Below are 15896 nucleotides of genomic sequence, written 5' to 3'. Positions count from 1 at the left end.
TGTTGTGGTAGTATGTTTAGCTATTCTATGCATTTGATTTCTTGTATAATTTCCAAAATATTCTAGAAGAGAGCAATACTTTAAATAGAGTCAGCTGGAGTTTTAAAAATATCTTAAGAAAGTCATAGCCTTCTTTTGTCCTCTTATATTCTGAAGAGCTCTGATTGGTTAATTTCATATTCGCTCAGGTCTTAATCAAAAGATTCAAAGATATTGTTAGATTGAATTTAATTAATCCAAAAACCACAGAATTTACTTTTTAGTCCCTCCAACATTTTATTTCTCCTTAGTCATAGGAGGTAACTTTCTGTGAAGCAGACCATCTGTGAGACTGGGTAAGTGTGGGTTAAAATGGTCTATTGTGGTTCTGTCTCGATCATGTGGTTCTTCCATGAGTTAAATTTACAAGAAATAAGAGATTCTTTGCTGATTTCCCTTAAGATTTAATCTTCAAAAATGTAGAAATGACAACTTCTGTGTGATCTTAAAGAAATACAATAAGTGCTAAAGCTAAAACTCCAGTACTTTGGTCACTTCATGCAAAGAGTTGGCTCATTGGAAAAGACTCTGATGCTGGGAGGGATTGGGGGCAGGAGGAGAAGGGGACGACAGAGGATGAGATGGCTGGATGGCATCACTGACTCGATGGACGTGAGTCTGAGTGAACTCCAGGAGTTGGTGATGGACAGGGAGGCCTGGCATGCTGCGATTCATGGGGTTGCAAAGAGTCAGACATGACTGAGCGACTGAACTGAATGCCCCTAACAAGGCCAGATAACCCACTCCTTTTTCATTACTTCTGTTATTACCTAAAGTGGGTCTATGACAATGAGATGTTTACTATTGGAGACACCCTAACCTGCTCTTAAGGAGGACTAGGGGAAGAAATCAGTGACTTACAATCCCTTAGAGCAGTAAGAGGACAAGGCTGATGACTGTCTCACTGGTTGCCGTCTCAGGGCACAGGCTTGGACTGCTTTACATCAGGGTATCTATTCCCATCCGTGGTGAACAAACTGGCAATGAGTTAAAATTTCAACCCTTTAGTCCTACCCAGCATTGGTCATGCTGGAGACTTTGGGGATACCCAACTCCAGTCCTGGGGTCCCAGGAGTCAACCTGCCTTGACCTCCTAGGGATCTGGTCCTTGAAAGGTTGTCATGCCTCAACCTGCTCGGGGTTCCACCAGTCCAGGGGTCCCAGGAGGTCATCATGCCTCAATCTGCCCAGGGACCCAATTCTTGGGGGGCCGATCTGCCTCGACCTGCCTGGGGATTTGATCACCAGGAGGCTGTCAAGCCTCAGCCTGCCTGGGGATCTGCACCCTGACCCGGGGACGCCTGGCTCTCAGGTTGCAACAGTATTGGGTAGGATAAGCTTCAGAAAGACTCACCCCTAAGAAGTCCACCCATGAAAATAGAAGTCCCACAGCCTTGTAGGACTGTGCTCACTCTCAGCAATAACTCAGGAGCCCAACGAGACCCCATTGCCTTTCTAGAAAGACTAAAAGAGGCCCTCCAACAGTTTACCAATCTGGACTTAGACTCTTATGAGGGACAGGTGATTTTAAAGGACAAATTCCTGTCCCAGTGTGCATCAGATATCAGAATAAAGTTACAAAAGCTACAGCAGCAGGACCCTACTGCCTCTTTAGATGAGATGGTCCAGACAGCCACCAATACCTTTTATAACAGAGCAGGAGAAGGAAGCCAAGGCCCAGGAGAGGGAGAAAAGGAAAGAGACAAGGCATACCCAGATGGTGGTCTCCCTCCAGGGAAGCCTATGGCAACCCTGAGTCCTTGAAGGACAAGGCGCAAGGCAAATGTATAATCTGTAGACAGGTGAAACATTGGGCCAAAGAGCCTCCAAACCATGACAAGTCTCCTAAAATGGCTTGCTACAAATGCCATCAACTGGGACATTGGGTGGCACTCTGCCCTCAGGACTCAAAAGTCTCAAGGTTAAGCACCAAGCCTTCTCTAACGATGGTTCAACAGGACTGAAGTGGGCCTGCTCCAGCCAGCTCGCCTGTCACAGATAACCATCACGGGGCTGGAGCCAAGAGTGCAACTGGATATGGCAGGTAGGTTTGAGAATTTCTTGGATTGACACGGGGGCTACCCAGTCTGTCTTGATCTCCTACTCTAAAGGCTTCTCCTCCTAAATTTGTACCATTTTGAGTGCTACAGGAAAAACAGTTACAAAAAAATTCACCTGAGCACTTTGTTGCTGAGATGGACAAATATTTTCCCACCAGTTTCTAGTGGTCCCTGACTGTCCTCCTCCCTTATTGGGAAGAAATCTCTCCCTGCCTTTGGAACCTTGCAGCTATTGCAGTCTTGATAGAATATGCTTTAAAACACTCTTTTGGGGGTAAACTAATTATTTTTACCAACCACCAAGTGAAACAACTCCTAAATGGGAGAGGCCATTTATGGATACCTAATAAAAGAATTCTCAGATATCAAGTAGTGTTGATGGAAAATCCAGGCCTCACTATATCCCCTTGTGAGGTTCTTAACCCAGCCACCCTCCTTTCTATCCCCAAAGGCTCTCTCCCCTTTCACTGTTGCCTAGAAATCTTGGCCCACTGGACAAAACCCTGAGGGGGATTGTCGGAAGATCCTTTGACCAATCCTGAGGAAATCTGGTACACTGATGGAAGCAGCTTTGTCTTGGATGGTAAAAGAAGAGCCGGATGTGCAGTAGTCTCCAATTTTGAGACATTAGAGGCTAAGCTTCTGCCACCAAGTACTTCAGCCCAATTAGCTGAGCTCATAGCCCTGACTCGAGCTTTAGAGCTGGGAAAAGGAAAAAGAATAGCCATTTACACTGACTCCAAGTATGCCTTTCTGGTGCTACATGCACATGCTGCTATTTGGAAAGAAAAGGACCACCTGACCACCCGAGGGTCCCCAATCAAATATGGTGATCAAATTCTTAGACTCTTGGAGGCAGTCCATCTGCGCGCTGAGGTTTCAGTTTCCCACTGTTCAGTTCAGTTCAGTTCAGTCACTCAGTTGTGTCCAACTCTTTGCAACCCCATGAACCACAGCATGCCAGGCCTCCCTGTCCATCACCAACTCCCGGAGTAAAGGACACCAAAAAGGGAGCACTGAAGTGGCACGAGGGAACCAAGCAACTGATCAGGCAGCTAAGAGAGCAGCATTACAGAACAATGACCCAATAGGGGTTGCCACCTTAGTTCCACAGACTAATTTGCCAGAAACTCCATCATATACTGAAGATGAGACTCTTAAAGCTAAGAGTGAGGGCTTTCAAGAAGATCATATGGGGTGGTTCCAAAAGGACAGACTCCTTTTTCTGCCTGGGAATGTCCAATGGAAGTTGGTTAACTCCTTATATGTCACCACTCATTTAAGGGAAAAGGCCCTCCAAAGATTACTAGAAAGGTCCTTCAGAGGAACAGGCCTCCAAACGACTATAAGGCAAGTGGTCTCCTCTTGTCCCACTTGCCAATTAAACAACCCCCAAGGAGCTCGAAGACCCCAGCTGGCCCACCCAGGAGAAGACTGGCAGATGGACTTCACCCAGATGCCAGTTTCTCAAGGGTATAAATACCTATTATTCATGATAGATACATTCACAGGATGGATTGAAGGCTTTCCCATCCAGACGGAGAAGGCTGAGGTGGTGGTAAAAAAAAACCGCTCCATGAAATCATTCTGAGATTTGGTCTGCCCAGGTCATTAAAAAGTGACAATGGGACATCATTTAAAGACCTCCCTGGGATGGAAGGAAACTTGCCCAATAGCTCTCCTCTGCACCCATATTGGCCCTAAGGAACAGGTTGGTTTTAGTCCTTATGAGATGCTATATGGGAGACCTCCATGTTAGAACTGGACATGGAACAACAGACTGGTTCCAAATAGGAAAAGGAGTACATCAAGGCTGTATATTGTCACCCTGCTTATTTAACTTATATGCAAAGTACCTCATGAGAAACGCTGGGCTGCATGAAGCACAAGCTGGAATCAAGATTGCAGAAATATCGATAACCTCAGATATGCAGACGACACCACCCTAATGGCAGAAAGTGTTGAAGAACTAAAGAGCCTCTTGATGAAAGTGAAAGAGGAGAGTGAGAAAGTTGGCTTAAAGCTCAACATTCAGAAAACTAAGATCATGGCATCTGGTCCCACACTTCACAGCAAATAGATGGGGAAACAGTGGAAACAGTGGCTAACTTTATTTTTCTGGGCTCCAAAATCACTGAAGATGGTGATTGCAGCCATGAAATTAAAAGATGCTTACTGCTTAAAAGGAAAGGTATGGATGTGAGAGTTGGACTATAAAGAAAGCGGAGCAGAACTGATGTTTTTGAACTGTGGCGTTGGAGAAGACTCTTGAGAATCCATTGGACTGCATGGAGATCCAACCAGTCCATCCTAAAGGAGATCAGTCCTGGGTGTTCATTGGAAGGAGTGATGTTGAAGCTGAAACTCTAATACTTTGGCCACCTGATGCAAAGAGCTGACTCGTTTGAAAAGACCCTGATGCTGGAAAAGATTGAGGGCAGGAGGAGAAGGGGATGACAGAGGATGAGATGGTTGGATGGCATCGCTGACTCAATCGACATAAGTCTGAGTAAACTCCGGAAGTTGGTGATGGACAGGGAGGCCTGACCTGCTGCGGTTCATGGTGTCGCAAAGAGTTGGACATCTCTGAGCAACTGAACTGAACTGACGGGAGACCTCTTCCTAGATCCAGAGGCTCAGACCCTCCAATCTTATGCCATGGCCATTGGTCAACCCAACAGGACATACGCTTGTGCGGTGTGAACCAGGACCCAAAAGGTTCTAAGGAATCACCACTATATGCTCCAGGAACTCAAGTCCTAATTAAAGTCTGGAAAGATGGGTTCCCAAAGTCTCAACTCCAGCCCACATGGAAGGGCCTATACCCTGTAATACTTTCTACCCCCACAGCAGTCAAGGTGCCAGGACATGACTCCTGGATTCACTACTCAAGAGTCAAGCTGCGGAAGAAAGCAGAAGAGGATACTCAATACACCTGTGAGCCCCTGGGGGAATCTCAGATACCTATTCAGAACCACAGATGAGTGTCATTCTAATAAACACCCCCAAATTCTAGTTTCTGGGGATAAGATTTCTCAGGACAGCTCTAAAGAGTCAACGTAGCTTGGCAGAGGTTGTACTCCAAAACAGACAGGAGATAGATCTTCTTATCCCTGAACAAGAAGGGACTTGAGCCATCCTAGCGATGGGAATTTGGAGTTGGATAATGCCCCTACTAGTCCTTGTTATGTCATATTGATGCTGCTTATGATTGTTCTATGTATTATCAATTGTCTAATCTGTTTTGTCTCTGTCCAGGTCAATAAGCTATAACATGCAGTGCCGGTTCAACAAGGCTATATAAAACTAAAGCCCACCATGGAAAATATCACTCACCCTTAGATGGACACCACTATAAGGACTCTGAGGCCTGAAACTAGCAAGAGGCGGAGGCCCAATAGCTGTCGCCATCCCAGTTCAGTAGGCAGTAGCCAGAAAGACCTCAACGCCCCTATTCCCAAAGAATTGGGCCTCCCATCTCTTGAGGGGGGGATGTTAGGTAGTTAGAATAGGAAAAAGGAGTCCAGAATGGAGGTGGCTAAAAGACAAGGAAGGGAAAAGCCCGCGAAAATAGAACAAAGAAAGGTCCGAGGACCAGAGTGAGGACCTCAGGTAGAACAAATAGCATTCCTGGCTAGCCCAACTACATTGGGCAGGCCCAGGGGGAGAAAAAAACACATAAAAAGAGGAGACAAAGGGCCATGATGGGTCTCTCTCTCTCTCCCGTGAGTGCTCTTTCTCTCTCTGTCTCTCTCTTCTCTTATGGTCTTTTGGGTTGGCATACCCTCATACCTTGAGAATGTATTTTCCTTTATTTTCTAAATAACACCAATCTGTCCAAGAACTATACCATGGACTGTCCGAGAGCTGTGACGTGCCGAGGGCTTTAACGTCTGTTGCTTCAAATCTTTGTTGTAATGAGACAGAAGTGAGGAGAGTACAGTCCCCTGACAATACCTTGCCTTTCGTGGTACTTCATATTTTTCAAAATACTTTGATACATACGTATATATTGTTGCTGTTGTTGTTCAGCTGCTAAGTTGTGCCTCTTTGCTACTCCATGGACTGCAGCACACCAGGCTTCCTTGTCCTACACTATCTCCCAGAGTTTGTTCAAACTCATGCCAAACACATATATTACTTAATCATAAACACTGGGCAAGGATGTGGGAAGCAGAATTCTAAGAAGGCTTCCAAAATCTCTGCTGGTGGTATATGTTCCCTGAAAATTCCCCCGACCTTGAATATGGGTAGGATTTGTGAATATGATGAAATTACAGTTAAAATTCCCATGATTGCAGTTAGAATGTCTTAGCACACTTGAGAGAGTCTCCTGCTGGCTGTGAAGAAGCAAGTAGCTGTGAAAGGCCCCGTAAGCAGGCCATGTGATAAGGGTGACTTGTGGGGCTTAGAGTAGACAGTAACAAAGAAATAGCAGTAGACAGCTAACAAAAAAATAGCAATCCTATTCTTCAGTTGTAAGGAAATGACAGCCAACAACCTGAAAAGATTGGAAGTGATTCTTCTTCCAGAGTACCCAGGTGAAAACATCACCTGACACCTTGACTTTCAGACTTCTGAGGTGCTGAGCAACCTCTGGGCTACAGAACATGTGCATTAATAAGTGGGTGTTGTTTTAAGCCACTTGTTGTCTAGTTGCTGTCATGTTCTACAGTTTTGTGACCCATGGACTGAAGCCTGTCAGGCTCCCCTATTCATGGAATTTTCCAAGCAAGAACACTGGAGTGGGTTACCATTTCTTTTTGCAGGGGATCTTCCTAACCCAGGGATCAAACACTGGTCTCCTGCATTGGCAGGCAGATTCTTTACCCCTGAGCCCTACGGCTTCCCATAAGGAAGCCCTATGAAGCAATAGAAAGCCAATAAAAGCAAAAGCAGATAGTACCATTACCATTTCACCAAAAAGGAGACTGGTTCAGAAAGATGAACTGATTTGCTTAATTTTATTCTGAAATTTAGTGACAAGACTGAGATTAGCACCTCAGATCCTTATTTATACTCGAACATCCTTCCCACAGCAATATACTGCTCCACACTAAAGGGTTTTGCTGGAAGGTTTTCATTTTTCACCTCTGCCCACCAACAAGGTAGAAATTGAAAGCATAATATATTGTCTTCTTTCATATAGCTCAATACAGAGTAAAGCATTGACTTTTATTAATGTTCACATAAGTTCTGTAGTATGATGAAAACAATCAAAATCATGTAAATGTCAAGTTGTTAATATTTTTAAAAGAAATCTGGAATCAAACGTCAGTCCTCATCACTAAACAAACAATATTCTGAATAGTTAAGATCAGGAAATGTGATTGGTAATTCTACCCACTTTTTGTATTGTTTCTTTGGTAAATTATTTCGGAAAACCACTACAAAATTCTTTATTTTGAGACAAGGCAAATCTAAGCCTTTGTGCACCATCATCGTTCCCCAAGCCTGGAAAACAAAAGAGAGAGGGAGAGGAAAGATTAAATGCACATTCAATTAAGAATTCCTTTTGGCCAAAGTAAAATTAAGCCCACAGCAGTTTACTTACTTGGCCACATTTATTGCAGATTATCTCGCCATTTGTTTGATACTCAGCACACGTTGTTTGCAGTGCTTTGTTTCCTCTCACAAAGTACAGTTTCCTAAAATTATCAAGGAGTCAGAATTATCCCTGAGAATTCATAAAGGACCAGTACACAGCCCATGGCACACACTGCTGGGCTTGCCAGTCATCCACATGCATGCACCATTCTATACTTCATCCCTTCGGCCAAATCACTGGGCACACACCTCTCACGGTATGTTGCTTTTTATAGCTTCTTCCATGTCTGTTGATTATTTTAATTAGACTTCAGATGCTCAAGAAGTTGAAAATAAATATGAGCATTCACAAACTGATCTGGTTTGGACGAAAATGGCTTTGGGTCTTACACTTCTCCTTTCCTGCCTTTGTGTATATATTTGAAAAATGGACCCTTGAAATAAGGTTCATAATTTGGGGACTAAGAAGGGGAAGTTCTGGAAAAATAATGAATCTCATGTGTACTATTTTGTTAGACCATTTACAATACAAACTGCTTTATCCCTTATAAAGAAACTTAAAAGACTTTAAGTCTTCTCTTGGACTTACTTGAACTCTGGTGTCATATTGACATGGTGCATCTTCTCAATTACGTAGATATCTTCTCCAGAGCAGGCTGGCACACTACAGTTTTTACACAGAAAATTTATTAATGATGGCTTGTCCTTGAACTGCTTTGCAATACTTCTCTTGGTTTTCATTTTCTTTTCCATTATACTTTGCATCTGTAATTCCAAAATCTGCAAAAGAATATTCAATGTGAGTTTTCTTTTCATAGTTTCAATGAAGTAAGTTGCCTGGAATTCAGAGATCTTAGATAGTTATGAAAATATACACTTGACTTATAGTCTAAAAATAAAAGTAATGAGGTGATGGCTCCCAAAGAGTTTAGTATAGAATCTTCTCCTACAATCATGGAAATATGGAATCCTTGAGTGTGCAAAACATATCCCATTCCATTTTTTAAAACGCTTTACTGTGAGAAAATGTTTGGCAATATTTAATAAAGACGAAGGAAACAAAGACAATAACAACGAAACTCCTTCTAATCCGCATCTCCATAGGTTTTAATTTTATCTCATAAAATAAGTTTACTCTTTCTTCCACATGAAGTCTCTTTAAAGAACTAAACATTCTTAGTTCATCACCCTTAGTCATTTCTTATCCATGATAAGCCTGCAGTTTCTTTCATTTCTCTTCATACAGTGTAACTTCCAGACTTGTCACTATTTTATCTCTATACAATTGTGACAGAAGATACTAGTTTCCCACCTAGGATCCATTCTTCATAGTAACAGAACTACAATTTTATTCTGAGTGGAAATACACCATTAAATAACTACATTTATGAGTCAGTGGCCTTTAAGACATAAGTCTATAAGATGTTGAACAAAATTTCCAGAAAGGATCTTTAAGTATCAGGTAGCTGGCATGGGCACTGTTGCTTTTTCCATCTTTTTCCTCCTTCCTTCTTAGAGTGAACATGCAGCAGCTGAAATTCTAAAAGCTTTGACCTTGAGAATGGGAGCCAAATAGTAAAAAGGCAGAGAAGAGAAAGGAATTTTGGCATCCTGATGACATCATGGAGCTATTGTGTTATGTCTAGATTACCCACAGTCTTTATATGAGAGAATACAATCTTTAAATTTTTATATTCCCAATTCTGTGGCTAATGGAGAAACTTATTCATAACAGAAATAATATAATTTATGAGAGATATAAAACTTGAGATAGAGACTAGCCAGTTCTCATACTTATACAACTTCACAGTAGACAATTCTAGTTTTTAAATAATTTACCTCCTAACTAAACCTCTCAAAGATGACAAATTGATATTAAGTTGCGGAGGAAGCCATTGTTTTCCTTAAAATCAAAGGAAAGTTTTCAGGAAAAGTAAACTATCCGTGCTGATGAACAAAACTGAATAGCCCAGTTCTCTGGCTCTCACCTCTGTTTTAGACCTTGACGTGAGGCAGCCATAGTTAGCACAGAAAAGAGAACAAACCTTGCAAGTGAACCTGTGGGCTATAATACGATTTAACCAGATAAGTATGAAGACAAATTTCCTATGTAAATTATAACAGTCTAATGAATTGAAGTATTCTGTTCTTTAAAAGTTTAATTAGCCTGTTCTTGCAGGATATTTACAGTTCAGTGAGCTGGTGAAAAGATGATCTGGCATAGGAACAGATACATATGGGCAATTAAGAAATAACTATGAATGCAACAGAAAAAAAAAGCAAACAAAACAAAGGTCAGTGTTTGGCTATGTAACCAGGACACCAGAAACCAAAAGAATAACTCTAAGCTAGTAAAGGATATGAAACAACTAGAAGGGCCAGAAAAGAAAAGAAATCATAACAAATATATGGGAGGCAGAGCTATAATCAGTCTGCATGCATGCTCAGTCGTGCCCAACTCCTTGCAACCTCATGGACTGCAGTGTAGCACACTAGTCTCCTCCATGGAATTTTGCAGGCAAGAATACTAGAGTGGGGTGCCATTTCCTTCTCCAATAATAATCAGTCTAATTCCAGCTAAAATGTAATCTGGCAAATGTTGTTCGGTCAAGGCCAGGGACAATGTTTAGTATCTTCAACTTACTCCTAGAAGTCTGATTTGATTGAAGAAGCTTGGGGTTATGCATAAACTCAGTATATAACATGGAAAATAGACCTCCCCTTATATGTCAACTCAAACTGTTTATTAGAGGTTGCCCCAATGTTATGTTGAGAAGGATTCTTAAATCAGTAGAAAAGTGTTTTGACCTGGTGGCAATGTGTGATGGGGCTTTGAACAGAGTAGTGGTGACACATACCCCACGTCATTGCCATCCCTTCTCTGGGTTTGTCTACCTGGAGCAATTTTAAGAGAGTAGGTCTCTTAGCCAAAGGAGACCTAAATAAGATAGTCCATAGGGCCCCCAAAGAGACTGCCTCTTTTCTAGAGATTATCTGGAAACGTGTGACTCACAAACTCCAGAGATGGTTCTAGAGTTTATACAAAACACTGGTCTTGAAACATCAATCTTTGAAAAACATCCCACGTGATTTACTCATTTAGTACTTTAAATGTAAAGTGCTAACTTTCCAGTGGTATTATATGGCTACAAATGTTTGATTTGACACCACAAAATGTTTGGTTTGCCTTATATTTAAAGGGGTTTTAAAATATAAATTCGTGTAGAAACCTGGCCAGGAAACCTTGGAGTTGGTTATAGCAATGCACACCAATTTGAAAGCATCCCTTCCGTGAAACTCTATTTAGGGTAGAGCCAATTCCAATGTTAAGAAACTAACATTCACACCCATATGCAAGGGTGTGAATTTTCTTCTAAATGGATTGTTTGCTATTATAGTAGTTACAGTCTTTAATTCAGTGGTATGGGGGATTTCCTGAAATATTGTAGAAATACATTCTTCCTTTGCTGCATTCCTCTCACAACTCAAATGATTCTATGTTAGTAAACTGAGATGCAGCAAGATGGTATATGATCTATTTTCTTAACATTCGGGGCTAGCCTCAATGTCTCTCCCTCTTAGAGAGGCCTTTCCCAAACACCTAACCTAAAGTGCCCAACTAGATGTTTGTTTCACATTGTCTTGACCTAATGCTTCAGCTCTCCTCTCCATACATGTATTACTTGCTTTATTTCTCTTTATCGTTTCTCCTCCTCAAATCTCACCATGTACTCACTCAAATACAAGTTTCATGCAGGAGGGATCTATCTGCGTTGCTTGCGGCTACATTCACTGTTTTTACAAGTGTTGCCTGTTGCCTAACACGCAGTAGGCACTTCACAAATATTTCTAAAATGAAAAAAATTGTGCCTGTACAGATTAGATGGGACCAAAACAACCAGGTTGAATTGAATAAGTGAGTTGCACTAGTTTTTCTGGGTCAGGGAAAATCTAAATTTATATTATCAAACTTTATAGAACAGCTCCCTGATGATTTCTGCCCACCACGGATCTTGAGTCTTTGTATGTGAATCTGGTCTCAGAACAGTCTTTCAAACTGGAATTTATAATTCAGCACAATTTCTGTCTAGATGCTTAACCACAAAGAGATATCGTGGCAACCACAGACAGCCATTTAAAAGTGAAAACTGAATTCAGAGTTAGCCCAAAACAATACCTTATGAGCGTACTCCTCTGGTTTCATATTTTGAACACGGTCTATAGCTTTATACATCATTTTCTCTCGGAAATCATTAACTGTCTCACGTTCAACAACCCCTGAGCCGCTTTGGGCAACCAGAACATAGGTGCTCTCATCAGCTCTGGCTCGACCACGGGCCTGAGAACAGAAAGAAATCAAGTCAATGAAGTCAATGAAGGGCTGTGCTTTGCTACAAATGCTCCTGTTTTTGTTCCAGAATGATATTCACTGCTCAATATCCCATCATCAAATGATTCCTCTATTCTCTGTAAAGTCAGTTATTATCCATTTTCTTAATAAGTTGGCTATTTGAAACTCAAAATGCACTTCAGTGAAAAACAATGTTGTAGAATGATGATGGTTAGGTTCCCACATGCATGGGTACATGCGTGCTATGTCACTGCAGTCATGTCTGAGTTTTTGTGACCCCATGAACTATAGCCTGCCAGTCTCCTCTGTACATGGGATCCTCCAGGCAATAATACTAGAGAGGGTTGCCATGCCCTTCTCAAAGGGATCTTCCCAATCTAGGGATCGAACCTGGGTCTCATATCTCCTGCATTGGCAGGTGAGTTCTTTACCACTGAGCCACCACGGAAGCCCACACTGGCCTTCAAAAGCCTCAACAACACAAGGCCATCCTGTCTTGCCCTTCTTTTCCCCAGGTACCCCTCTCAAACCCTGAAAACCATCCTCAGTGATTTGGGCTGGGGAGCCCCATTGCCCCTCTTCCCAGTAGGGGGATAACTGGGGAGAAGGGCCTCTCTGACTTTGACACCAGAGCTGAGGCGAGTGCCATTATGTTTCTGGCATCTACCTTCAAAGTTGTAAGAAAACACACTCAATGTGGTGATACATTACTATGCTGTGCTCTGCTTAGTTGTTCAGTCGTGTCTGACTCTTTGTGACCCCATGGAGTATAGCCCTCCAGTCTCCTCTGTCCATAGGGATTCTCCAGGCAAGAATATTGGAGTGGGTGATAGAAGCAAGGTCTGATGCTGTAAAGAGCAATATTGCATAGGAGCCTGGAATGTTAGGTCCACGAATCAAGGCAAATTGGAAGTGGTCAAACAGGAGATGGCAAGAGTGAACGTCGACATTCTAGGAATCAGTGAACTAAAATGGACTGGAATGGGTGAATTTAACTCAGATGACCATTAAATCTACTACTGTGGGCAGGAATCCCTTAGAAGAAATGGAGTAGCCATCATGGTCAACAAAAGAGTCCAAAATGCAGTACTTGGATGCAATCTCAAAATGACAGAATGATTTCTGTTCATTTCCAGGGCAAACCATTCAATATCACAGTAATCCAACTCTATGCCCCAACCAGTAATGCTGAAGAAGCTGAAGTTGAACAGTTCTATGAAGACCAACAAGACCTTTTAGAACTAACACCTAAAAAAGATGTCCGTTTCATTATAGGGGACTGGAATGCAAAAGTAGGAAGTCAAGAAACACCTGGAGTAACAGGCAAATTTGGCCTTCGAATACGGAATGAAGCAGGGCAATGGTTAATAGAGTTTTGCCAAGAGAAAGCACCAGTCATAGCAAATACCCTCTTCCAACAACACAAGAGAAGACTCTACACATGGACATCACCAGATGGTCAATCCCAAAATCAGATTGATTATATTCTTTGCAGCCAAAGATGGAGAAGCTCTATGCAGTCAGCCAAAACAAGACCGGGAGATGACTGTGGCTCAGATCATGAGCTCCTTATGGCCAAATTCAGAATTAAATTGAAGAAAGCACGGAAAACCAATAGACCATTCAGGTATGACCTAAATCAAATCCCTTATGATTATACAGTGGAAGTGAGAAATAGATTTAAGGGCTTAGATCTGATAGATAGAGTGCCTGATGATCTATGGACAGAGGTTCATGACATTGTACAGGAGACAGGGATCAAGATTATCCCCATGGAAAAGAAATGCAAAAAAGCAAAATGGCTGTCTGAGGAGGCCTTACAAATAGCTGTGAAAAGAAGAGAAGTGAAAAGCCAAGGAGAAAAGGAAAGATACAAGCATTTGAATGCAGAGTTCCAAAGAATAGCAAGAAGAGATAAGAAAGCCTTCTTCAGTGATCAATGCAAAGAAATAGAGGAAAACAATAGAATGGGAAAGACTAGAGATCTCGTCAAGAAAATTAGAGATACCAAGGGAACATTTCTTGCAAAGATGGGCTCGATAAAGGACAGAAATGGTCTGGACCCAACAGAAGCAGAAGATATTAAGAAGAGGTGGCAAGAATACACAGAAGAACTGTACAAAAAAGATCTTCACGACCCAGATAATCATGATGGTGTGATCACTCATCTAGAGCCAGACATCATGGGATGTGAAGTCAAGTGGGCCTTAGAAAGCATCACTACGAACAAAGCTAGTGGAGGTGATGGAATTCCGGTGGAGCTATTTCAAATCCTGGAAGATGATGCTGTGAAAGTGCTGCACTCAATATGCCAGCAAATTTGGAAAACTCAGCAGTGGCCACAGGACTGGAAGAGGTCAGTTTTCATTCCAATCTGAAAGAAAGGCAATGCCAAAGAATGCTCAAACTATCACACAATTGCACTCATCTCACATGCTAGTAAATTAATGCTCAAAATTCTCCAAGCCAGGTTTCAGCAATACGTGAATCGTGAACTTCCAGATGTTCAAGCTGGTTTTAGAAAAGGCAGAGGAACCAGAGATCAAATTGCCAACATCCACTGGATCATGGAAAAAGCAAGAGAGTTCCAGAAAAACATCTATTTCTGCTTTATTGACTATGCCAAAGTCTTTGACTGTGTGGATCACAATAAACTGTGGAAAATTCTGAAAAAGATGGGAATACAGACCACCTGACCTGCCTCTTGAGAAACCTATATGCAGGTCAGGAAGCAACAGTTAGAACTGGACATGGAACAACAGACTGGTTCCAAACAGGAAAAGGAGTACGTCAAGGCTGTATATTGTCACCCTGCTTATTTAACTTTATATGCAGAGTACATCATGAGAAACGCTGGGCTGGAAGAAGCCCAAGCTGGAATCAAGATTGCCGGGAGAAATATAAATAACCTCAGCTATGCAGATGACACCACCCTTATGGCAGAAAGTGAAGAGAAATTAAAAAGCTTCTTGATGAAAGTGAAAAATGAGAGTGAAAAAGTTGGCTTAAAGGTCAACATTCAGAAAACGAAGATCATGGCATCTGGTCCCATCACTTCATGGGAAATAGATGGGGAAACAGTGGAAACAGTGTCAGACTTTATTTTGGGGGGCTCCAAAATCACTGCAGATGGTGACTGTGGCCATGAAATTAAAAGATGCTTACTCCTTGGAAGGAAGGTTATGACCACCCTAGATAGCATATTGAAAAGCAGAGACATTATTTTGCCAAAAAAGGTCCATCTAGTCAAGGCTATGGTTTTTCCAGTGGTCATGTATGGATGTGAGAGTTGGACTGTGAAGAAAGCTGAGCACTGAAGAATTCATGCTTGTGAACTGTGGTGTTGGAGAAAACTCTTGAGAATCCGTTGGACTGCAAGGAGATCCAGCCAGTCCCTTCTAAAGGAGATCAGTCCTGGGTGTTCTTTGGAAGGAATGATGCTAAAACTGAAACTCCAGTACTTTGGCCACCTCATGTGAAGAGTTGACTCATTGGAAAAGACTCTGATGCTGGGAGGGATTGGGGGCAGGAGGAGAAGGGGACGACAGAGGATGAGATGGCTGGATGGCATCACCGACTCATTGGAAGTGAGTTTGAGTGAACTCCGGGAGATGGTGATGGACAGGGAGGCCTGGCGTGCTGTGATTCATGGGGTCGCAAAGAGTTGGATACGACTGAGTGACTGAACTGAACTGAACTGAACTGAGTAACAAAAATGTTATGGCCTTGGCCAGGAACCTCACCATCACTGCTATCATCCTCATGAAAAATTCATTCTGAGTAGTGAGGCATTTAACACATCAACTTCTGAAATACAAGTATTTCTTAATTTGGTGGCTTTCTGATTATCTGGTTGATTTCTCTTTTTGTAAGAAAACAGATATATTTTTTAAACTATG

General features: G+C 42.1%; 1 protein-coding gene across 1 annotated transcript in view; it reads right to left on the bottom strand.

The window, feature by feature from the left end:
- Positions 1-7044: 7044 nt before the first annotated feature.
- Positions 7045-15896, bottom strand: part of IFIH1 (interferon induced with helicase C domain 1) — a 60068-nt gene continuing 51216 nt past the window's right edge. Inside the window, exons 13-16 of the mRNA XM_004004655.4 lie at positions 11824-11985; positions 8236-8426; positions 7654-7747; positions 7045-7553 (exon numbers count right to left, since the gene is read on the bottom strand). Coding sequence (XP_004004704.1) covers positions 7374-7553; positions 7654-7747; positions 8236-8426; positions 11824-11985 — 627 coding nt within the window. The 3' untranslated portion in view covers positions 7045-7373. The remainder of the gene's footprint in view (positions 7554-7653; positions 7748-8235; positions 8427-11823; positions 11986-15896) is intronic.

Source organism: Ovis aries, chromosome 2, assembly GCF_016772045.2.
Source record: "Ovis aries strain OAR_USU_Benz2616 breed Rambouillet chromosome 2, ARS-UI_Ramb_v3.0, whole genome shotgun sequence".
Lineage (NCBI taxonomy): Eukaryota > Metazoa > Chordata > Mammalia > Artiodactyla > Bovidae > Ovis > Ovis aries.
The sequence above is the reverse complement of the archived record's forward strand: the minus strand, read 5'-3'. Positions and strand labels throughout refer to the sequence as shown.